Source organism: Brienomyrus brachyistius, chromosome 1 (genome assembly GCF_023856365.1).
Source record: "Brienomyrus brachyistius isolate T26 chromosome 1, BBRACH_0.4, whole genome shotgun sequence".
NCBI classification, from domain to species: domain Eukaryota; kingdom Metazoa; phylum Chordata; class Actinopteri; order Osteoglossiformes; family Mormyridae; genus Brienomyrus; species Brienomyrus brachyistius.
Genome location: NC_064533.1, coordinates 14734476 through 14759392, shown reverse-complemented (window position 1 = coordinate 14759392; position 24917 = coordinate 14734476). Strand labels below are relative to the sequence as shown.

Genomic DNA, 24917 nt, shown 5'->3' with positions numbered 1-24917 from the left:
GATAGGCTCCTACCCAGGGCTCTTCAAATATGGCTCTCGATTCCAAATCCGGGCCTTGTTTTCAGTTCTCAAGTAGTTTAATAATTGCTGATTCTGAAGCTTCACACCCGGCTCACAGGAAAAAGAAGGCTGGAAAATCAGCAGGGCTCGGACCTTGAGGACTGTGATTTGAACAGCCCTGCACTAGGTTTACATTTGGTAGGACTAATGGGTGAATTGATGTTCCCCATACATAATTATTCCTTTCTGGAGAGCTTTGTTTCCCCTTAACAATGAACAGCTCTTCTCTAGTCCCCCGAGCTTAACTTCCACCATCCACCCCCCGCTGACTGGGGGGTTCATAACTGCTTGTGGCAATTTTTCTAAGGCTTTGGCCAATCGGAAAGTGACACGTACCTGGGCCGGCCACCTCCGCAGCATTCTCTCTCCTGTCTAAATCACAATCCCTTACTTCAAATAATCTGATTAGGGATGAGTCAACAATCACACCACATATGAGTGTTTATTTTCCGGCTGAGCTGGTGAGCAGCAGGTCTCCTTTGTGGCTCTCATTAGATTTTAGCTGCCCCAGGCCGGTTCATTTCTCACTTTGATCTCCCCGAAATGTAATCTGTCGGTTGCACCTCCGCACCCGCAACAGTTTGCATTGTCCAGCTAACCGGCAATGTCAGTCATGTGCTGCCCTCTGCTGGTGGCTTCAATACGCTGCTGTGTGAACTCAACTTGGATCGATATTACTGTATCCGCAGTACCCACACACCGCTTAAAGGATTAAAGTGTGATTATGTGCTTTTATTAAGAAACAACAAACACTTTGCTTGGCCTTGGCGAGAAGGAGGATTGTGGTATTTAAAGCATATTCCTCTCCATGGTGAAATAATTGGAAAGAGAGAAGATGCTTCCTTTCCACACTGTTTGACCAAATGAACATATAGATGGACACAAAATGGACTCAACTTTCAACAAAGCCATGTACCCCAGTTTTGAGCATGAGGTTCCCTTTGGATTCTGGTCCTATTGCATTATGGGTATCTGAGGGATAACTTACTCGTCTGGACATTCTTGTAGATGGGCTGGCTGTAAGTGGGTGGGTCCCTGGCAGCCCTGCCTCCACTCACGGTGCGGACGCTGAAGGTGTACAGCCGGCCGGGGTAGAGGCCCATCAGGACGCGGCTGGCCACATTGGGGGCGGAATGGCCATTCGACACGGACAGGGCATCATGCGGCGTCCACTGCAGCTCAAAGTCGTCGTATTCACCGGCAAGCGGCGCACTCCACTGGATCTCCACTGAGGTGTTGGTGATCCTCAGGAAGGACAGCGACGTGGGGGGCTTTGGTGCTGTTACAGACACACAGACACACTGAGCAAACGAATCGGGCCAAACGAATCTCTAGGCAAAAACGAATCTCTAGGCAAAAACGAATCTCTAGGCAAAAACGAATCTCTAAGCAAAAACGAATCTCTAGGCAAAACAAAATATACTCTTTATATATAAATTGATAAAGTCTATGTGATACAATATCATCTTGATTATATACTGGCTGTAGATGGACTCATTCATAGCCTAAAGCGATGATGTGTGTGGTGCTGTTTCTAATCGGTGTAGGTCACTCAGCAGAGCTGTTGGGTTGAGGAGTCAGGTGGAGGTGACTGACCGGTCCTCCCCTCCGTTGTGGCAGCCATGGTCAGCTCCCCGCTACAGGTGCGGAGCTCCACCTGATACAGGTGCCCTGGGAGGAGGTTCTGGAGGACGTGCTCCTGGCGCTCGGGGGGTAACTCGAGGTTCTGGGAGCCGTTGGCGCCAGAGACAAAGAGCAGGTAGCTGCTGAGGTCGCCCACGGGCCGGATCCAGCTCAGCCACAGGCTGTCTGTCTGGTTACGGTTCCGAGCCTGGAGGGCCGTGGCGGGGGCAGGGACTGGGCACAGGAGCAGAGGATGGTAAAAAAACATCTTAACAATGGAGCCAAAAATAAAGTTCTCATATTGTAATAGAGAGCTTGACTGCAGGTTCTTATACTTCAGAGGTCAGCACACATAATCGGAGTAAGACAGCAGATGGCAACCAGGCTTAGCAACAAGCAAGAAATAGGATGAAAATCCTGATAAAGGCTAAAAGGACATTAAATGGGTTGACCAGCAATATGACATACAGGCCTATAGTTCACATAAATAAACTCTGACAAGTGAAATGAAATACTGACTGTTCTAACTGGAAACTAACCTGAGAGACTCAAACTATGACTCATCAGTACCCGTAACTCATCACGGTGACAGTGTCCCGTCATCTCTGACCCATAAAACCCATAAAACGTGTCTATAAGTGTGATCTTCATGTAATCTTCATTATCTGTAATTTTACCCAGCATGCATTTGCACACATAAAAACTAATAAAAAGTAATCTGGGCGAATCGTCAGCCTTACTTTGCAACCAATCGCATGAATCATTCATCAAGACCAAGAAACAGACTAAGAAATGCGGCATCATTAATACCTGAAATAAATAAATTAAACACTCTGCTGCAGGAATTTATTTGCATTTAGATGTACTTAGTGAGCTATGAAATTGAGGCCATAATTTTAACCCAAAGACACAAAGGGGGAAAATTCCATTTCAAAAAGTGCAATAATTCGAATATGGGCTACATCTGATGAAATCGGTCTCTATGTAAATGCAACTGACTTATACTGAGAGCCCTGTCACCTCCCAAAAAGCTAAAAAAGACTGATGAACAGATATGTGAAAGTTTTAAATGCTTGGTGAGTCAACATTGCTGGTCTACATTTGTAGAGGAGAAACTCTAATTGCTCTGGAAACACTGTCTGCCATTTCTTTTCAGAAACCTAAACGTTCAGAGTAATGTTCACTCAGCTGAAATTAACCGCAAAGGTACAGCATAGGCATTTTAGCCTGGTGTTTTGCAAGTGGGGCAGAAGAACCACCACAGCCAATCAGATGCGACTATATGATGTCATCACCCATTTACCTGAACCTCGGCATCCGACTTTCCGCCAAACCCATTACATTAAAGCTCTTCCTAACATAAACAACCATCCCCTTCGGTCATGTGCTTTTCTAAAATAATGCATTTTTCCCCCATTTCTGAGCTGTAATGCTTGAAAGTACAGGTGCCCCTCGACTTACGATGGAGTTGCCTTCCAACGAAGCCATCGCAAGTGGAGAATATTGCATGTCGAATATGAATATGATACAGTAAATAAATAAGTAATTAAATAACTACTGTCAGTGAATAAGTAAATTACTGTAACAGACTAAATACCACCAACTGAAAAGTAAATAAATGAATACCAGTTAATCAGAGAAACTGGTTAAACAGAGGAGAAAAAAAAGCAATGCATGATGTGTTGTTAAACGCTGTTTGAGATGCCTTTGCTCGCGATCGCTAGAGGCCCGAAGTGTGACTGGATGAGTGCTGCCATAGCCTGGTATCAGTAGACAGTATCACTTGGTATATCGCTACCCCAGGAACAGATCAAAATCCAAAGGTGACCACTGAATGTACATTGTTATCGCACCATCGTAAAGTCAAAATATTGCGAGCTGAACCATTATACAACAAGGAGCATCTACATAAACAACCATTATGAACAAGGATCATCAGATAGGTCTGCCCATTTCATCATTAGGGCTGTGCAGGAGGTCTCACCGGTCCTGGTCCAGATGGAGGTTTCGTTACTCTGTGTGCCGCTGCGGGTCCGCACCACCACCTTGTACAGGGTGCCTGGCCGCAAATCCCGGAAGGAGTAGCCACGTGCGGCTGGCCCAGTGTGATGGCTGCCGAGGAGGTCGCTGGCAGCATTGTACAGCAGCACGTCGTAGCCGTCCAGCTCGCCCTGTGCCGCACCCCAGCCCATGGTCACGTTGTTGCTGCTGTTGGCCGTGATGGCCAGAGAAGGCACTGCCGCGGGGCCTGGGGACAAGAGAACCCAGCAGGCCTAAGACACTAGCCAAACTTCATTATCTGGCTCATAGGCACTCACACACATTGACAAGCATTCACAGGCGCTCACAAGCATTCACAGGCACTCACAAGCATTCACAGGCACTAATAAGCATTCACAGGCACTAATAAGCATTCATAGGCACTATGTTTCCTTATAGCTCCATGTTTTGTTTGCACTATGTTTCCTTATAGCTCCATGTCTCATTTGCACTATGTTTCCTTATAGCTCCGTGTCTCGTTTGCACTATGTTTCCTTATAGCTCCCTGTCTCGTTTGCACTATGTTTCCTTATAGCTCCGTGTCTCGTTTGCACTATGTTTCCTTATAGCTCCGTGTCTCGTTTGCACTATGTTTCCTTATAGCTCCCTGTCTCGTTTGCACTATGTTTCCTTATAGCTCCGTGTTTCGTTTGCACTATGCTTCCTTATAGCTCCGTGTCTCGTTTGCACTATGTTTCCTTATAGCTCCGTGTCTCGTTTGCACTATGTTTCCTTATAGCTCCGTGTCTCGTTTGCACTATGCTTCCTTATAGCTCCATGTCTCGTTTGCACTATGTTTCCTTATAGCTCCGTGTCTCGTTTGCACTATGTTTCCTTATAGCTCCGTGTCTCGTTTGCACTATGCTTCCTTATAGCTCCATGTCTCGTTTGCACTATGTTTCCTTATAGCTCCGTGTCTCGTTTGCACTATGTTTCCTTATAGCTCCGTGTCTCGTTTGCACTATGTTTCCTTATAGCTCCGTGTCTCGTTTGCACTATGTTTCCTTATAGCTCCATGTCTCGTTTGCACTATGTTTCCTTATAGCTCCGTGTCTCGTTTGCACTATGTTTTCTTATAGCGCCATGTCTTGTTTGCACTATGTGCTCTGCACTACGTGTCATGTTTTTGTTTTTGCAGTTTCGTTTGACTTTTTGCACAATTCTGCTGTATGCACAAGAAATACCCCCTGGGATCAGTTAAACTTATCTGTAAATTATAAAAAAGCTTTAGTCAAGGTCCAGCCAGGTAGCCAATTAACCATAAAAGTCGTGGATAATTTCCTTTGATCATAAAAAGCATCGCAGCATAATGGATGGCGTACAGGTTCCCCTATATTTAAATCTGTAGCTATCGGTGCACCTGCAAGTCACTTTATCATCATGATCTCTGGGACAATAAATTCCCTCCCCAGCTTTGGGACGACACATTATGGATTGCAGATATGAAGGGTGCAGACACCGCCTGGGAGATTCCTACTGAGCTATATCTCGTACGGTTTCTGCTGCCAGAAAAAGGCGGGACTCATGCAGCTTGTGGAGTGATTTGGGGGACAGCTTGCAGTCTGATGGGCAGCTAATCATGCCTGCTAAGTTTCATTTCAGGACCGCTTGGGTTTATTGATTTTAGCGGTGAGAGCCAGGCACAATTAATCAATACGAGAGCAGGTATGGCCTTACGTGTCTGGGTCTTAGCGGTGGCGTCCTTGCTGGGTATTCCCCCGCTCAGAGTCCGTATCTGGACGCAGTACATCTTCCCCGGGATGAGCTGGTCAAAGAGGTGCTGGGTGGAGTTGGAGGGCTGGGAGATGCTGGAGAGCAGGGCCCCCCTGTCGTCCAGCAGTCGCAGGCTGTAACCGTCGGCAATGCCTGGGGCGGCCTGCCAGGAGGCCAGTAGCTGGTGGGTGCTCTGCTGGTTGTCCACCTGCAGGCCTTCCACTGTGGAAGGCACTGGGAAAGACAGGAGAACCGTAACTGTACCCAAATCAACAAACACACACCTGATTCGTTCTGATGTGGCATGATTACTAGTATGTAGCTCCTCTCTTTTACAGTTGTATTATGATGTTCTTTTCCTCCTGTGCCTTATCCTATTATGATGAGTTCTTTCCTGAGGGTTTACCAACAACCGGGTGACGCGGAACATAACAATGACCCATTAGCCACCTTAGTAATAACTGCGAAGGCACTTCACCAGCACCAAGACCCCTCCTGAGAGCGAGATGGATTAAAATGTTAGTGCAGGCTGGAGGGGGGGCTGGAGGGGGAGCTGGAGGACCCTGGGGTGCATGTCTAAACACGAATTGTGTGTTGTTTAATTGACAATGTAATAAGGGCCCCTAATTTGCTCTTTCCAATTAAGTTCATGACAGTTAAAGAAATGAGTACACAGATTCCAATATTAACTCTCTCAGCAACCCTTACCTATCAACCATCAATCCACCCACAGTTCTGGCCCCATCAACAATAAGCCCCGCCCACTGTCATATTCCCACCAATCATAATCATCCACAGTCTTGATCCCGCATCTCACCAAACTATCATAGCCACCACCCAGCTCCACACCCTCACCAGTGCGCCCGCTGGCTGTGCTGTTATTGACCAGGTTCCCGCTGATGGACTGGATCGTGATGGTGTACTCCTGGCCTGGCGTGAGCTTCTGAAAGCTCATCTCGTTGATGTTCTTTGCGACAGGCCGGGTCTCTAGCTGATGCTCTCCTCGGGACAGGGACACAGAGTAGCTGTCCACGTCACCCTGCCCTGGTGTCCAGCTGGCCTTCAGGAGGCTGGATTCTCCCTCGTTGCTGACGTGGATGTTCTTCACCTTGCTCGGCACTGCAGAGAGAGTGAGAGGCCAGACACTGGAGCTATAAACTTGACATGGAAAGGACCAGCAGTCTTTCAGTTCTTTATCTATTACAGGGGTCTCCACCTCCGGTCCTGGAGAGCTACTGACTAGTAGGTTTCTATCCTACCTGGTTTCTGATGAGTCACACCTGTTTTCAAGTGAATACCGGGAACAGGTGTGGCTCATCAGAAGCCAGGGAGATTATAAAACCTACTGTACAGCTCTCATGGACTGGAGTTGGAGATCCCTGATCTAGAATTATGGAGAGGTTGGACAAAAAAATCTCAGAGAGGTCCAAAGACCACTGATGCCTCTTGAGGGATCTTGTATCTTCAATAGGTCACTCTTCCGCATGTTACAATACCCCCTTGGTCACCCCATTCTCACACGTACCCGTCCTACACTTGATGAATTCGCCCTTCTGGTTGGACCCGCTGAAGGTGGACACCACGACCTTGTAGAGGCGCCCGGGGGTGAGGGAGACGGGCCGGTACTCGCGGGCCGTGCTGCTCAGCGTGGTGGGCGGGAGCACTCTCATGTCGTTGTAGAACAGCTGCACCTCATAGTGGTCCACATCTCCGGGGGCGGCCTCCCAAGTCACCAGCAGGTCCTCCGTGCCTCGATCAGCCAGGGTGAGGGAGGTCACAGCCGCCGGGACTGCGGGGAAGAGGGTACTCACTGATCCACTGCCCCACACAGCCGGGTATTAACCACAGCAATGGGGGATCGGTCACCTCAAGGTAGGGTCATTATCGATAATGAAAACTAATACAGACGCTCCTCTACTTACGAACTTTCAACTTACGAACTTTCAGACATACGAAAGAAGACGACTGTAAGTCCAAATTGTGTTCACTGGGCTCCCGTTTCCTGTCCACAACTTCATTTTTTTTTCTGTACACCAATCCCGCCCAGTACGACTTCTGGCCGCTACTCCCGCCGCACACCAGCGTAACCTGCGTACTCCCAGCATCCTAGTTCATTGTACTTGCATATACCCTTAAAATGATGTTGAATAACGACTTACAAACATTTCAACGGCCGTTCAGAATGTAACTCATTCGTAAATAGAGGAGCGTCTGTACTATAAGAAAACTTTTTCATGAAATGAAGTAAAACAAAACTGAACAACTGAACAAAAATGTAAATATTGCTTTGAAATTTGTAAATGAAATAAAAAAAACTCCCAGTTACTGTTTTAAATGCTATTTAGCTAGAGTAATGATTTCCTCCTTGATGAAAGTTATTTGATTTGAGGTAATGTAATCCAGTAAATTTCCTTTACATGGCGCCACCCTGTTGTGCAAATGCACTTCAGTCACTGACACAGCCAAAGGCACTGTACTATACTATTTATTTTGTGATTACTTTTATTGCCTTTTTTTAAATCTTTTTTTGCTCTTACTGTTTTTATTGACCAGGAAAAGGCACAAGAGTAAAATGCACAAGAGGAAAAGGCACAGGAGCAAAATGCACAGGAGGAAAAGGAGCAGGAGCAAAATGCACAGGAGGAAAAGGCGCAGGAGCAAAATGCACAGGAGGAAAAGGCACAGGAGCAAAATGCACAGGAGGAAAAGGCACAGGAGCAAAATGCACAGGAGCAAAATGCACAGGAGCAAAAGGCACAGGAGGAAAAGGCGCAGGAACAAAATGCACAGGAGGAAAAGGCGCAGGAGCAAAATGCACAGGAGGAAAAGGCGCAGGAGCAAAATGCACAGGAGGAAAAGGCGCAGGAGCAAAATGCACAGGAGGAAAAGGCGCAGGAGCAAAATGCACAGGAGGAAAAGGCGCAGGAGCAAAATGCACAGGAGGAAAAGGCACAGGAGCAAAATGCACAGGAGCAAAAGGTACAGGAGGAAAGCAAAAGATAGGCCATTTCAGAGACGTGCCAGGCCCTGCAGCTTCTAAAGAACAGTCCGGTCTGTTCAACTACTGCCATAAAAGACTGAATTCCCACAATAACTGCCAAGCATTCAATGATCCTGGGAAATTCTACCATCTCACCCAACTCATAAACACCTTCGGGCAGCAGGCATCATAGCAGATCAAGAACAAAAACTGTGACCCAATTTTTATGGCTAAATTACCATGTGGGCCACGCTGTAGCAGTTCAGAAAACTTCGATAACTGTCCTGCTGAGATATACGGCTGTATACTGCACTATACTGAAAATTACTTTGCTTGACGGTATTAACTGAATAACTACAAATCATTTACAAATCATTTGCAAGTTAAATAAGGGTACAAAAATCTGGATGAGTTATGACTTTAAGATTGTGGTCCACTCACATGTCCGGCCGTCTGTGGACACGATGGACTCGTACTTCCCACTCCAGGTGCTGATGTGGACGGTGTACAGGCGGCCCGGCACCAGCGAGTGGAACACGCACTCGCTCTGGGACCTGGCCACCGTCTGGTTCTGCAGGACAACGTTGTTGTGCTTGATGGCCACCTGGTAGAAATCAAAGTCTCCAGTAGCAGGTATCCAATAAACCTTCAAGTAGTCGTTACGGGCTGAGTGGATCGCCCTGGGAGTCTGCACACTAGAGGGTCCTGGGAAGGGAATGTGGAAGGGGTCATCAGTACACAGAGGTAGTTCTTAGGCAATCTCAACCAAACACACGGTGAAAAAGAATAATCGCCAATCATGTACTATATTATTGAGAGAATGGGAGTTTGAAGCATGGATTCCACCAATAAAATATCATGTTACTGAATGAGCAAATTCTAACTACTCAATGGCCATTTCCTGATATAAGGAAGGCCGTCCCACCAATCAGCTAATGGAAGGGGTGGGACCTACGTGTGCGTTCCTGCACCACCGTGTGGTTCTCATAGCCCCCACTCCGGGAGGTGATGGAGATGTTGTAGAGCCGCCCGGGTATCAGGTGGCTGAAGGTGCACTCCGAGCTGGACCGGGACACCTTCAGACTCTGGGTGATCTTCTGATCCTGCAGTGTGACCTGGTAGCCATCCACGTCACCAGGACCGGGCCGCCACGACACACTGAGGAAGTCGGGCCGTCCGTTGTTGCTGACGGCTACCTCCCCGACGGCCGCCGGCACTGCGGGAATGATGGACACAAGAAATTCAGGAGAGGGCTCTCAGTGAGGCAAACACCCCCCACTGCTGTCCGGAAAATTTAAGTGTTGAGAAACATTGCATTTACATATTTAACACACGCTTTTGTTCTAAGTGACGTACAAGTGAGACAAATAGCACGTTGCAAACATATGCACAGGTAAGGAGTCGACAAGGCCAAGGGTTCTGAGCCACGGGTCCGGGGCCCAGAGAAACAGTTTGACACGCAATGGGCTGCCGCATAGACAACCCCCCCCCCCCCCCCATAAATGATGAGTAGCTGGGAGCCTTGGGTTTTATTTTTTTTTATAAAATAAAGCCTTGTACTTGTATTTTTATTTTTGAATTATTATTTATTTATTTATTTATTTTATATTGTGACTGTTGATTATTGTGATTGTATGCTGTCCTTGAATGTCTTTAAAGGTGTCTATAAATAAAATGTATTATTATTATTATTATTATAATTATTATTAGAACTTGAGAACTAGCCATTAATCTAGTTCATCATACTCAGTAAAAACTTGTATAATATAACATGTCCAAATTGAAAAGAAAAGACAAGGCTTCACTCATACTGGCTTGCTAATTGTTTGGGGTAATTAAGAAGGGGAAATCCAACGCTCAAAATAGCTTTAAGATCTCTGAGAAAACAATACAGGAGTTCATACAGGAAGTCTTTGGCGGGGAGACCTTGAAATATTTGTTTTCTGCACAAGGCTTCCTGACATTCCTTAAATTCCTGCTGCACTGGATAATAAAAGTTCTCAAGTCTTATTTTACCATCAGAGCATAAAACAATAGGTCAGCCTTGTTTTTACAGTATGTCTGTGGGAGAACAGGGGTCACAGGTGACCATATACAAACCGACAGACTGAGTTGAAAGCATTAGCACACTGTGCAATAACAGCAATAAACCGAAAGTCACATGGTGTCTGCATAGACCAATCAAATCTCTTGTTAATCCTTTTGCTTATGAACTCTGAAGGAAAGGCATAGAGCCCTACCTGTGCGGTCCTCAGCCACCACCTCTCCAGAGGGGAGCCCCCCACTTAGAGCTGTCACAGCCACCCTGTAGAGGGTGCCAGGCCGCAGGGAGGGGAAGTGGTAGGAGGTGATGTCAGCGGCCACGGTCTCGTTTTTGATGACAGCGGTGTCATGGATGAGCAGCACGCGGTACGAATCGACGTCACCGGTGGCACGATCCCAGCTGGCCCGCAGGCTGTCTGCACTTCCCTCGTTGTCTATGGACAGACGTGTGACCTCTGCGGGGACTGCAGAGACATGGACACAGTGGTACCATAACATGGAATGCGCAGACGCCCCTGCAGGAACAAATGACTGCGCAGTCCATCTCGATCAGCTGACAGTATTACATCATACGCTCACCATGTCAATCCCAGGTCAAAAAGGTATCCAGTAGGAACAGGAAGCAGGGTACCAGCTTAGGCGTACAGTCGCCCCTCCGGATTTGTGAATTTGACATTTGTGGTTTCGGTGCAGTTGGCCGTGAACAATTACATGGGCATATTTTTGGACAATGTGTAAGCTAAAAATACATAAACAATAGTAAAAATTATATGGATCAGTACCGTTAATTGTGCATTTTTAATAGAAAGTATTATTCATTAATTTGTACACGAATGGGGATCTTCTCACGAATGTGAAGGGCACACTATATTTTATTCCTGTCAATTAAATTTCAAAGCAATGCATTATGGGCATGATGGATGAATATACACACTCATGTCTACTGTCCACCCTCAATAAATTAGATTAAATACATAACAGATTTTTGTGATAAGGCGTTAAGAAGAACATTCCAACAGCTAAGATCTTCCCCGTTGGTAATGATTTCATTTAAATTTGACACATTTAGCAGACGCTTTTGTCCAAAGTGACAAACAAGTGAGGAAAACATAGATGCTGTCGAGGAGTCGACTTGGAATAAGTGCAGCTAGGCTGAGCTTCCAATGAATGCCCAGGTACAGGGTGTGAGCAGGATTGGAGCCGGAGCTGCACAACAGCATCAAACAAAGCAGGAACATCACAGAGCTATTCAAGGGCCAGAGGTGCAACATACAAACATTTCAGCCACACAGAGATGTCTGTAAAGGACCTAAAATAGGAGTCTCTCAGGTAAATACCCGGAACAGGTAGGTAGGGAAGGTACTTTATTAATCCTGAAGGAAATATATGAAAGTGTGGCTCCTCATGAGCCAATTAGGATAGAACACATCCTGGACCGGAGTTGGAGGTCCCTGGCCTATAAGTGGCTTCTTGACCATTACACTCAGGGAGTGTTCTTAAAACACTCACAGTGTGTTACCTGTGACACCGTTCGGCTCTGGGTTCTGGGAGAGCCGGACTTGTCCTTTAAATACTTATAATACTTTTAGATACTAGACACTTTCAAATCCAAGCTGAAGACGTTCCAAATTGGCTGGCGTTCAGCTGCATTTCTCTCCAGTAACGGCACCTTATTATCCTAATTTATCTGTGCTTTGCTTTATTTTTTTACATTTGTAATCTCTTCTGTGTTTCTGAAATAGAATTTGCTTTGTATTCTGTATATTTCTTATGTGTAAAGCACTTAGAATGACCGCAGTGCACGAAAGGTGCTATATAAATAAACTTGTCTTGCTTTTTAAAAGGCAAAACAAGCTACACACCTATTCTCTTTTGGCAGGACTCGGTGCTGCTCTGCTGTCCGCTCTCCACGGTGACCGCGGCCTTGTACAGCCTCCCAGGGACCGGGCGGAGGTCAGAGAAGCTGTACTCCCGCGTGTTCTTCCCTGCGCTGACATTCGCCTGCACCGCCGAGCCGCTGAAGAGCAGGATGCGGTACTGATCCCACTCTCCTCTAGGGGGCGCCCACGTCATTTTCAGACCTCTGCGGTCACCCATGTCCTTCAGCACCAGCTGTGTTACCTTGTCTGGAGCTGTAGCACAAGAAGAAAGACAATTAAGCTGACGGTAAATACAAGTGTTTATAATCACCAGCAAATGTGAATTTAATTTTAACACTGACAGTCAATGTACTTAGTCAAAAAGTAGCTAATATGACAGACAGACAGACAGACAGACAGACAGACAGACAGACAGACAGACAGACAGACAGACAGACAGACAGATAGATAGATAGATAGATAGATAGATAGATAGATAGATAGATAGATAGATAGATAGATAGATAGATAGTATTATATAATTGTTTGACTACAAAATTTCATTTCTCTCTATTTCAGCTGGGACCCCCAAGTGTTCTGCTGGTAAACCTTCTCATAATGTTATGGGAACATTACTTCTCTGCTTGTGGAACGTACCTGTCCTCCCAGTGGCAATGGTCTGTGGAGACTGCTTCACGCTCACCGTGCTGAGAGAGACTCGGTACGCGGCTCCAGGGATCAGATCACTGAAAACCACACTAGACAAGCTGGGGGGAATTTTCCTCGGCTGCGGGGGGGCGCCCGGGCCAGTCAGCTGGACCAGGTAGGCTTCCACGTCTCCTGGGGCCGGCTTCCACCTGGCCGTGAGGCTGCTCTGGCTGCCGTCATTCTCCAGGGTGAGTCCGGTCACCATGGCCCAAGCTGGCAGAGAGATATTGGAGACTCCGCCGTGAGCTCAGCTGAGGGCGACTCGCCTCGAGTTCAGCATGGAGAAACCCTACTTCTACATTTAGTCTAAAGCAGTACTTAAGTATTGATGTACATCACCAATGAAATAAGTTGAGTTCGATGTCTTCAAATTCTTCGAAGAAGAATTTCCACATCATGGACAATTTAGTGGCACCAAGGAACCTAGCTGTATGTTTTTATAATGTAAGAGGAAACTGCAAATCTGGACAAATTTTGGGAAAACATGCAAACTCCACACACAAGAATCCCGTGTAGGAATTGAGCCCTGGAAATGCGAGGCTACTGTGCTAATCACTCAGTCAATGTGCCAATATTTCTTAGAAATGAGTTATTAATGTCCAGTTATAAAGAAGCAATGACAGGCATGTTGGCCAGCAAATGCACTGTATTAAGGTGTTTATGTCTGAGTTGCAAGACGGTCGTAGGACCCCGATGATGCACAACGAAGGTGTTTGTTTTTGCAGCTGCCTTGGTGAGGACTTGGCATGTTTATAGCATCTCCTTGGCTTTCTGTCACATCGCCAACATCAAAGTTCTCCCAAACAATGGGGCTGGGAGCTCAAGAAAGCAAACAGTTTGCGGCATGGGTGGGGCTGGAACAATAAGGACGGGAGCTGGACGATGGCCTGAGATGAAGTTGGGCGGTGCCCTTCCACGACCGGCCTCATCATGGCCTGAAATGCCCCGGTCACTCGCTCAGGTCCAACACCTGTGGTGTCCCTGGGAACTGTGAGGAACGGGACAAGGGAGCCATTGAGACTGCCCCGGGAAGCGCTCACAAAGAGCGAGAAAGCAGGACGGGAAGCAAGGAGCTGCACGGAGAGTTCATTAGCGGAGACGTGCTCCCCGCTGCCCCGCTGGTCTGCGCACCTGTCGGTGGCCCTGGTGGCCTTCGTGGGAAAGTGGCTTTCCCTGACGCACACCCTCACGCGCCCATAAATCAACTGAGGAATGATGTGTGAGGCTCCTGCCAATAGGGGCTAACGGCAATCAGAGGCCGACAATAAGCAGATCACATGCCACGATACTGTGGAACTCTCAAAACTGATTGATCAGGAGGGTGTCGATTAATTTTATTGTAATTCTATGTTCACCTGCTTAAATAAGACCTCGCTGCTACGTCTTCGAACTATTCCAACTGCTGCTGCTAGACTGTTAACAATAAATAGCAAATCAATGCCGTATTAAAATCTTTAATTCTAACTATAGTTACTTAAAATTCTAGATGCAATTTAAAATTAATGAAATGCTTATTCATTGCCGGAACAATGTATTTCTACTAACAAATGCATTTTTGGCCCGTGAAAATGTGTAGGATCCTTGGTATAAGTGGGTAAATGCACTCCAAGTCATGCATTATGTGCTTGGCTATGTAGGGAAAGCACCACTTGAGGCACAGAGGATTTTCGCTCATTTCCTCTTATATGTTGGTGAAGCAGCTTCTATACTTTGACGTTAAACTCAGCACTATGTCTCAGTTTGGCTGACTGACCATGGTCTAGTCCTAGACATATACCTGGAGATCCAACTACCTAAGGCTGAATAAACTAAGCAATTATTCATCCAATTACAGCCATTTAGCAGCTAAAGAAGATTTCATGTGTGATGTACATGGTCATTTAACAGTTTTCAGTGACTGAAATGGTTTTACACTGTTATAAGCACAACCCCAGCTTATGACAGACCGGACCCAGGTGAAGCTCACTTGTCTGAACCTGTGCGAAGCTGGCACTCTCCTGCCCTGCTGACTTTGAGACCAAGGTGACGTCGTAATGATGTCCAGGGACCAGGCCGCTCAGGGTGTAGGAGGTGGCGTTGCCATCCAATGTCACATTCTGGAGCAGGCTGTCACGGTCATGGTCCATCAACAGCAGCTGAAAACGCTCAACTCTCCCCGGGCCCGGCTTCCAGGAAACGCCCAGGGCGTTGAAGAACGGAGTGAGCTGAAGGCCGCTGACTGCAGACGGAGCTGAGTGACGAGGGGGAAGCAAGGTTCAAGCTAACCGTCATTTACCAGGGTGGCAAAGAGGTGGAACATTTCAAGAAAATATCCATTCCATCATTCCATGAGAAGTTAAGCTGGGAAATTTTGGGAATATTCCAAATTGGAAACTTTCCATGGGAATTAACAGGAATATATGAGAATTAACCGGAAAATTCCCAGAATTTTGTAACCCAATATTACCACCAAAAGCAGTCACTCCACTCACAGTCCAAATATTATACAGCATAAAATATATGCAATTTAAAATAAATTATTGTTTTGTCTTAGTATAAAGCTTAATTTATACCTGGTTCCCATGTTAAATGAGTTACTATAATGCAGCTTTGGATCTCACATTCTGTAAGCCATTTATAAAAGTGGGTTTTTCTCTGACATGGTCTTAGCAAATATCTAACAGTGCTGTTCCTCAAGGGTCAATATTAGGATCCAACAGCAGCTATTTTTTCTTCTTCTTCTGGCTCCATGTTATGCAGAGTTTTGTCACACTCCAGCATGTTTGTCTACCTGTGGCTGCGGTGGTCTGCACGGCTGCAGAGGTCTTGTTGCCAGCTTTGGCCACCAGGGTGAGGGCGTAGCGGGTACCGGGGGTGAGGGCGGAGAAGCCGGACTGAGGTTCGGCGGAGCCTCCGATGAGGGTACTCTGGGTCTGCCCCGTCTCTGTGTCCATCAGCGTGAGCTCATACCAGTCCACCTTTCCTGGGGAGTGTGGCCACGACACCTGCAGCCCTGAGGTCCGGTTTTGGTCAAGTTGGACATCCAAACTGGCTGGTTCCTGTGGATCTGGGAGTGAGACACATCCACCTCACTGGAAATCACTGCAGATTTATTCATACTGCACTCTTTTCATTCACTCATATGCAAGGGCACAGGAGAGAGACTGAAATTGGGGGAAAACAACTTAAAAATAAAAATGTAAAGGTCTATATTTTTGGGGGGAGGGTACAATGAAGAGAAATTAAATATTGAGGGGGTGGGGGACACACGCCCCCTCCATCTCCCCCGGTAACTACACCCTTGCTCATACGCATATAGAGTTAAGCAAATAACACCTCACTAACTCATACGGGCATATCTAATGCAGCTAACACTCTCAATTAAATAATCATTCTCAGTTCTCAATCAACCGCATTCACAAAAATAAAGCATTTTTTGCATGAAGATACTTATCAACTGGTGTGTATTGTTAACAGGTGAATTTTTGGACTGGTGAGACAAAAGGCCACCACGTTCATGGCATTGAAAGGCGGGGGGGGGTGAAGGGGGGGGGGGGGCGCTGTTACATAACGCCATAGAAATGGAGATAGCCATTCCCCTCTTTGTGTAGCGCAGAAAGGGCAGCCTGTTCTAAGATCCCTGGGCCGTGATAACATTGTCTAGCTTGGGGAAAATGCGTGGGCGTGGGGGTGCTGTCCCACAGGAAAGGGTACAAGAACACCGGACCTTTCCAGAGTATGGGGCAGGTTGGGCTCTTGGGACCAGCTCCCACTGAGGCCTGAACCTTTCTTTAGTGTTTCCTTTCAGGCATCCCCAGGGCCACACCAGCCCAGGAAGGACCCAATACCACCACAGGTGCCACCTTTGGCCCACGATTGTTGCATGCATTTTTAGGGTTTCCAGCTTCTGTTAGATGACAGGAGCAGATGATCAATCCAAGTATGCACATGCATTTACATGTATGTAATAGTTTTATTATCTTGAAAATAGTCTGTAGCATTTGCAAACTACCTCAACCCTTTTGATGTAGCCAATTTTAAGTTTATAATGTAATAATGTAGATTTTCCATAAGATTTCTTGCGTGAGAGTCTGAAAGCGTTAGTGTCACGCCGGATGCATTATTTCACATATTTAGAAGCTGCTTTATAAATTGTAATATTCACAAAACTGAAAAAGAAAATATATATATATATATATATATATATATATATATATATATATAGTACAGTATATTTTCTTTACAACATAATGCAAGCTCTATTTTGTGGGGCAATTATTACAAGAAATGCATTAACTTGTTGCAGCATAATTAATGAGTAGATATTACAGCAGTGAAAAGGAATGCACTTCCTTCTCTTGAAAATGAGTTAAAAATAGCCTGAAACAAGAATATGAGATAATCTCAATTTGTCCTAATCAATCACAATTTAAATGCCAGATGAGCTCGACCACAAGCAAGTTGATTTCGCGGTTCAGTCAGAAGATTGCGTGCTTCGCCGAGAAAGTTCACGAGTGCACCGTTTATCTGATCTATCAGTCCCATGAAATAAAACACAAAGTCCTGCTTCCGTTAGAACAAAAAATGAACAATAGGGCAAGGAAATGGCCGGGCAGAGGGAGCCGCGTCTGGGAACAAACACTTAAGATCAGCCACTCTGCCTCGCTGGCCCGCGGCCATCTACCCTCCCGCCCTGGGACCCTACATGAACACACGAGGGGAACTACATTGGTCCTACTGTACATTAAAATGGATACTATTCCCATTTTTATGTGCAACTTCCTCTGCAAAGCTGTGTGAGAAGGCAGAAAGCGGTTCTAAGTCTTCGGGCCGATTGTAACATGTTTTAATTTCACTGTGATGGCAATACCGGGTGGAAAACGCAGAAATCGTGTATACTAGCAGTCAAGGAAACCCTGACAGTATTACAACATGACCCCCAGTCTCCATAACCATGGCACTTAAGGCAGATGTGGTCCAAAGCAAACAGCTCTCTCATGAAAATGTCCACAACGTTAATTAGTACGGTTCCCCCAAAAATTAGGACTCCGAGCAAACATTGTGTTTCACAGCATCACAAGTAGCTATGATTCCGTCCGTTTACAAGTTTACAGACTCAAAATGATCTGCTTACAAAAAAAAATCAAACGTTCTTTTCCCTCCGTAGATAAGCATTGTTTTTGTGAATACCACAATTACTTTCAGCCTCCAACAAGCAATTAACAAAATCCATCCATCCATCCATCCATCCATCCATCTTCTGCAACCACTTATCATATTCAGGGTCGCGGGGGTCCGGAGCTCCTCAAAATGTAAATTAAAAATTGCCGAGAATGGCTTTTTAAAATAATTACTATCGAATAACTCACTAATGGTAATAGTTATGTCAATAAATACAGCTTCCCACAAAACGGGCTTATAATTTAAATACGAGTTTTCGAAAAACTGATATAAGACTATTGAGTATGTTAATTAGGCCTGTAAAATAATGTTAAGTGGTGTTCACGATTCAAAGGTCGTTTCTAGTACTACGACTGAAATATTAGATGCATTAGTAAAACGGACTTTTTAGAATTTATAAAGGAATAAATTTTGAATGTTTTTTTTTCGCTTTTGATTTTCCGCTAGCATCTGGTAATTAAGGCCAATATTTGACCACTAAAAAAGCACAGCGGCAGAAAAAAATGCTATTGTGTTAAATAGAGCATGTTCTTTTCGCTCTGAATTTAAGGGAGTCCTACCGGTCCGCAGTGACACGCTGACTCGCTCTCCGTCGGTCTTCGGTATTATTTCGAGGTGATATTCGGTTCCAGGCTGTAAATTCCTGACTTCGCAGCTGTGCGCATTGCCGTGTCCTTCTTCCCGGACACAATCCACGCTTACAAGGATGCCGTCCGCAGCAACGACACTGAAATTGCACATTTCTCCAGGAGTAATCCATGTTAACAAAGCCGACTCCTTACTGGCGTGGGACTCCGTCATGTTCACAAGACACTTCATAGTTTCTGTGGTCTCACACTGGGGGGGAATTAAAAATAGGCGTTTAAGGGAATTTAAACGGTTTAAAAACAATATTAATATTCCTGTTATTACACATAATATAGACCAGAACATAGCTGGCTCAATAAATAAAAACAATAAGACATTATTTGAAACTCACCTGCAGAAACTCAGATGCTACAAAAAGTATCAAACAAATTGATTTACATCTCAGCATTGCGATTGTTTTAAATATCCTCGTTCAATAAATAACAGAAATATAGCGTATACATGCATAAACGACTATGGAATATTCAAAAATAAAAATGTACTGATATGAAGTTTATCTTGTTCATATTAAGTTTAGCTGTTTATATACTTAATACAATTATTGTATAAGCAACAGATGTAAAGAATGGTAAAAAAAAATGGCAATCGTGTGGCATCTACGGGGCGTTTGATAAGAGATGGCAGATTGCAGTTTGTCGCGGGTCCCAGGTTGCCATTCTGATCCGCGACCACCTAATGCTTCCTCTTTCATCGGCGTCCTCGATCAGCATTAGCTGACCACGCATCTGCTCTCGGTCTCCAAACGACACTCTCGCAAAAACTCCCAAAATATAAAATCTATATATAATCGTGGAAAGAATCCATTTCAAATGGAATAATTGTCTTCCTAGAATTTTGTTTTACAGTCCGCTTAAGTTAACGCAATTTGTAAGTGCGTAAAGTTTGGCCACTAAAATTGAAATTCCTGCCTCCAAACGTCTTATTAAACGGAGTCACATCACAGCTTGGCAGCAGCGGAGACCTTTAGTATCTTAAGCAGCGCCTCTGCCTCATTCTACGTCCCACCCATACTTCCTTCCCGCCGAACTTTGCCTTTTGAATCCAGCTTGGGCTTTTTATAGGTCACCTTTATGTTCCCCACCAACACGGGCTGTTCGAAGAACATTTAAATATCATTCAAGCTCATTATATGCGGCACTCCGCCCTAGACTCGATAGCGACGCTCAAAACACAGGAAAAAAAGGTTGAAAGGGAATAACGGAACATAAGTGTGAACATAATATACAAGTGAAAGTAACCTCAGTGACTCTGCTAATAAGGATGCTCCGAAAGATTCGACTTCAGTATCGTTGGCGGAAATATCTGTCAGTTTTCACTTTTCCGTTCCACTTTTCGATTGCTCAGGGGTGCTTTCCCTATTTAATAAAAATCCAGCTAGGTGAATTGGGAGTAAGGGGATTTGGCTTATCCTACAAGGAATCCTTATGAAAATAAACGACAAGACTTCATCTAGAAAATTGCTTGGACAGTTCTACTGAGATGGGCTGTCATATTTCTATATCAAGCCGTTTTAACATTTAATCAAGTTACACTCCTATCCGTAATTACATTTTAGATATTCACAATAGCTTTTTCCTAGTCAAAATTGTATTCTTACTAGTCAAAAAGAGCATTTCAGATATCCACATCGTCATCTTCCTAGGAGACATTACGTCACTTTTGCCATTCATGTCTATTTGGCTTTTAATTTCAGATATTCATAATTATATTTCAGATGAAATAATGAACATTCTGGATATCTGCATTTGAATTCTTACTAGGAAAAACTCCAATTTCAGATATCTACAATCCAAATGTTACTAGTCATGATTTTAATTTTGGATATTCTAAATTACATTATGGATATCTAAACTTGTGGTATCCTTTCGGATATCTGAAATTCAAATTATGACCAGTAATGCCATATAAAACATGCAAAAGAATACCCTAAGAAGAAAAGGCAATTTTCATGATACAAAACACATTTACAAACTCAAAAGGGAATTATTGTGAAGGTGGGTGTAGTAGGGATTGACATACATTCTTGTTTTACAACTGCAAAACAGCATCCGTGACACAGTCCTGCTTTGGTGCACCTGTTGCACATGTGCGCAGTGCTGCCTAATGTGTCAGTGCCTCGTATCTCAGCGTGCGCTTCCTCGCCGCCTGCCTATATAAGGGGAAGGAGCGGATGGCCTGCTAGGAGGGGCCGGGCGTGTACCGTCATAGGAGCTGCTGCTGCTGCACCCATAACATTCTCCCTCACTTCCCGTGACCGCGGGATATCAAGGGGGCTGGCTCTTATCAAGAGGAAAGGGACCGCACTGCACCCCAGGAGCTAGGGTCACGATTACTATACAGTTAGTATAAGAAAATAGATACGAATTGCAGACTAGGCACTTCATAAAGGAAGGGATGCAGAGAACATCTAAGGATGAATTACAAGGATGATGATGATGATGATGATGATGATGAAAATTTAAATTCTATTTCATATGGGAAAACAGAATGTTCCCATGCTTTAAAATGAAGACCCAAACAGGCTGGTTAAATTTATATTTACCAGGCACAATAAATGAATCGAACTTTGCACGTTCGATTGAATGTTAGCCCTTCTTATGGTGGCTGTATTTACCTCACGTCTGTCGGTTTTAAATGGGATTGAATGGTGTAAATTGCAAAAAAAAAACTTCCAATGAAAATCTGTAGCAATGTAGATCTTCCAGAAAGTTCTTTTTCCAGGAAAAAAAAAAAACATCAAATAAACGCTAACATCCAATCCCATCCAACCCTTTTTCATACCCGCTTGTCTTGGCATTCAGCAACACTTGTTTTAAAAATGAAAGAAATCTGACTCACCTCTTTAGTTTTGATGGTTGTGGTGGAAGTTGGAGTCTGTGTCAGCTCCAGAGTAGAAGGAGCTACAGTAGTAGTTCGAGATGCTGAAGTGCTATGGGTAGGAGCTTCTGTGATAATGGGAGATGTTGTAGAGGCTGTAGTGAGGGTTGCTGTGGTAACAGGAGATGTTGTAGAGGCTGTAGTGCGGGTTGCTGTGGTAACGGGAGATGTTGTAGAGGCTGTAGTGCGGGTTGCTGTGGTAACAGGAGATGTAGTAGAGGCTGTAGTGGGGGTTGCTGTGGTAACAGGAGATGTTGCAGAGGTTGTAGTGGGAACTTCTGAAGTAACTGGAGATGCTATAGTAGCTTTAGTGGGTGGTACCCTATTAATGGTAGATGATATAATGGTGCTTGAAGGAAGCATAGCTGTAGTTGAGAAAGGAGGTGCATTAGTCATGGTGGCCTCTGTGATACTTGAGTTGGGAGCTGGAACAGTAAAAGTAGATATGACAATGGTAACTGAAGAGGATTCCTCTGAGGTCCCAGCTCTTGAGTGGGGAGTGACCTCACTAGTGATGGGTGACACAGCAGCAGTTTTAGTGGAAGGGTCAAAGGAGGTCACTGTGGTCATGATGTTAGCTTCAGTACTTTTACTGAAGGCTAAGGTACCCATTCTGTTTATAGACGTAGTTATATTGGGGTCTACAGTAATGGTTGGTTCTGTGGTGGTCTTAGTGGGATCTAAAATGATGGTGGATTCAGCGGTGGTCATTGTGGGGACCACAGTAATGGTGGGTTCTGTGGTGGTCATGGTGGGGTCAGCAGTAATGGTGGGTTTTGAGGCGGTGCTGGTTGACAATACAGTAATGGTGGGATCTGCAGTGGTCATAGTGGGGTCAGTAGTAATAATGGGTTCTGTGGTGACCATAGTGGAATCTCCAGTAATGGTGGGTTCTGTGGATGTCATAAAGGGAACTACAGTATTGATAGGTTCTGTGGTGGTCATAGAGGGAACTACAGTATTGGTAGGTTCTGTGGATGTCATAGAGGGAACTACAGTATTGGTAGGTTCTGTGGATGTCATAGAGGGAACTACAGTATTGATAGGTTCTGTGGTGGTCATAGAGGGAACTGCAGTATTTGTAGGTTCTGTGGATGTCATAGAGGGAACTACAGTATCGGTGGGTTCTGTGGATGTCATAGAGGGAACTATAGTATCGGTGGGTTCTGTGGATGTCATAGAGGGAACTATAATATCGGTGGGTTCTGTGGTGGTCATAGAGGGAACTACAGTATCGGTGGGTTCTGTGGATGTCATAGAGGGAACTATAGTATCGGTGGGTTCTGTGGATGTCATAGAGGGAACTACAGTATTGGTGGGTTCTGTGGTGGTCATAGAGGGAACTACAGTATCGGTGGGTTCTGTGGTGGTCATAGAGGGAACTACAGTATCGGTGGGTTCTGTGGTGGTCATAGAGGGAACTGTAGAAACAGTGGGCATATTGGGAGCTGGAGTTCCTATGCTCACAGTAGACGCTGTATCAGTCACAGTGGGATTTACAGTAAGGTCAAGCACCGCATCAGTTCTATTGAACATAATGGTTTGAGCCCGTGCCATGGTAGGAGCTGCAGAGGTAATAGGACCAACAGTCTTTGCAGCAGAGGAAATGGTCACTGGAGCTGAAGATGTACTGGGAGGTGCTGTGGTTATGGTGAGTGTTCCAGTAATCATAGCAGGTGGTACAAAGAAAATGGAAGGAGCTCCATCAGCTGCAGACACTTTGAGAAGAGCAGATGTCACACTTCTAGCCGCAGCAGACCATCGGGAAAATGCTGGCCTATCTACTTCACCTGTTGTAGCACTGATGATGAGATTCTCAGTGGTTGCACTTGAAACTGGAGTATTTCTGAAGGTCTTGGGGCTCTTAGATGGGAACGCATCAGTCGAGGTGCGAGTCATACGTGACTCTCGGAGAGTTTTAGCCGTCCCAAGTGGAATGTCAGTGATTGAAGGGAAATCCTCAGAAATCGTCCACTTTGCCAGTGCGCTAGTGCCTGCAACGGATGGTGTGCGGCTCTTTCTTTCAGAGTGCTGGGTGGCTGGCACTGGACCATATGTACGGGCTCTATGGCTGACGCTACTGGTCCTGGTAACCGGGGGTGTGGAATTGCTGGTCAGGAGCCCCACGCTGCTGGTCCTTCGGACCCGAATCCGGGTGGCAGCACCAGTGTAGAGAGCTCTGGTACTGGAGGCGGAGCTAGCATGGCGCTCTGCCACTGTATTGGTCCTTGTGCTTCTCGAAGGTGTGTGGCTTGTTGATAGGGCTGGACGTGTTGCTCTAGAGGAGACAGGCCCAGTGTTGGTATCTGATGGATTAGAGCTGAATATGGTGGTGGAAAAGGAGGAAATCGCTGCAGTTGTTGTGTGCACTGGAGGACGTGGGAGAAGCAACAGGGTTTACGTTAAAATAACAGTCTCCATGAAGGTAAATGCTAGTCACTCACACTGATATCAATATAGGTATTCTAATTGTACTTGAAATGAGAAGGAAATGTCAACAGGCACCCTGGATATAAATTTTGAGAGCATTTTTTGATATTTATTAACGTAGCATAAGTTGATTGATCCTTCATTGTGACAGTGCTCCACATAGCGAATTCATTTTTCTAAATCTTTCGTATGAACGGATTTGTCCACAATTAGCCATCTTACAGCAATAGTCTGTGAGCTCAGTAAAAGCATTTAATAAACATTTAATGCAAAGATGTGTACAGAAATTTACAAGTTTCCTATATTATTCTTAGAAGAGCAAGACAACTTCCGGAGAACTTGGGTGCCCTGTGAAGTGAAATGGTAATTCCAATACTGCTGGCTCTTAAAAACCTAAAACCTGACCCAGTTTACCAAAGATTAGTACTGTAATTGTCACAAACTACCATCACATTGCAAATAAATTGGACTGAGACTACAACACATTAAACTCTATGTTAGCCATTTGGCTTTTTACAGAATAAAACACCTAGATGGCTTAAAATCTCAAACACTGTCCAGATTTCCTTTCCATGGTCACAATTACTTGAAGGGGAGAATCCAGTTACATTCTTTTTTTTTTGATTAGTCTATTGAAACGGGCTCTCACCTTTCTTACAGGCTACAGTAGTTTTATTTAATATGAGTATTTACATATAGAATGGTTAAATAATACTTGAATTTTTTTAAACATAACGTGTGAATGAAACTTAAAAATGCATCGAAGTCAATCATCT

At 45.0% G+C, this 24917-nt stretch overlaps 1 protein-coding gene across 3 annotated transcripts in view; it reads right to left on the bottom strand.

Annotated features, from left to right (window-relative positions):
* The window catches only part of LOC125728500 (receptor-type tyrosine-protein phosphatase beta-like), a 52606-nt gene that overhangs the window by 23149 nt on the left and 4540 nt on the right, over positions 1-24917 (bottom strand). For 2 of the 3 annotated variants that reach the window (XM_049005441.1, XM_049005504.1), the window contains exons 3-17: positions 21673-24080; positions 18747-19023; positions 15797-16072; positions 14993-15256; positions 12976-13239; positions 12322-12591; positions 10657-10923; positions 9372-9632; positions 8858-9121; positions 6962-7225; positions 6292-6555; positions 5401-5670; positions 3668-3931; positions 1657-1917; positions 1049-1339 (exon numbers count right to left, since the gene is read on the bottom strand). In XM_049005441.1, coding sequence (XP_048861398.1) covers positions 1049-1339; positions 1657-1917; positions 3668-3931; positions 5401-5670; positions 6292-6555; positions 6962-7225; positions 8858-9121; positions 9372-9632; positions 10657-10923; positions 12322-12591; positions 12976-13239; positions 14993-15256; positions 15797-16072; positions 18747-19023; positions 21673-24080 — 6165 coding nt within the window. The remainder of the gene's footprint in view (positions 1-1048; positions 1340-1656; positions 1918-3667; positions 3932-5400; positions 5671-6291; positions 6556-6961; positions 7226-8857; positions 9122-9371; positions 9633-10656; positions 10924-12321; positions 12592-12975; positions 13240-14992; positions 15257-15796; positions 16073-18746; positions 19024-21672; positions 24081-24917) is intronic. The other variant, XM_049005513.1, reaches the window with a different exon arrangement.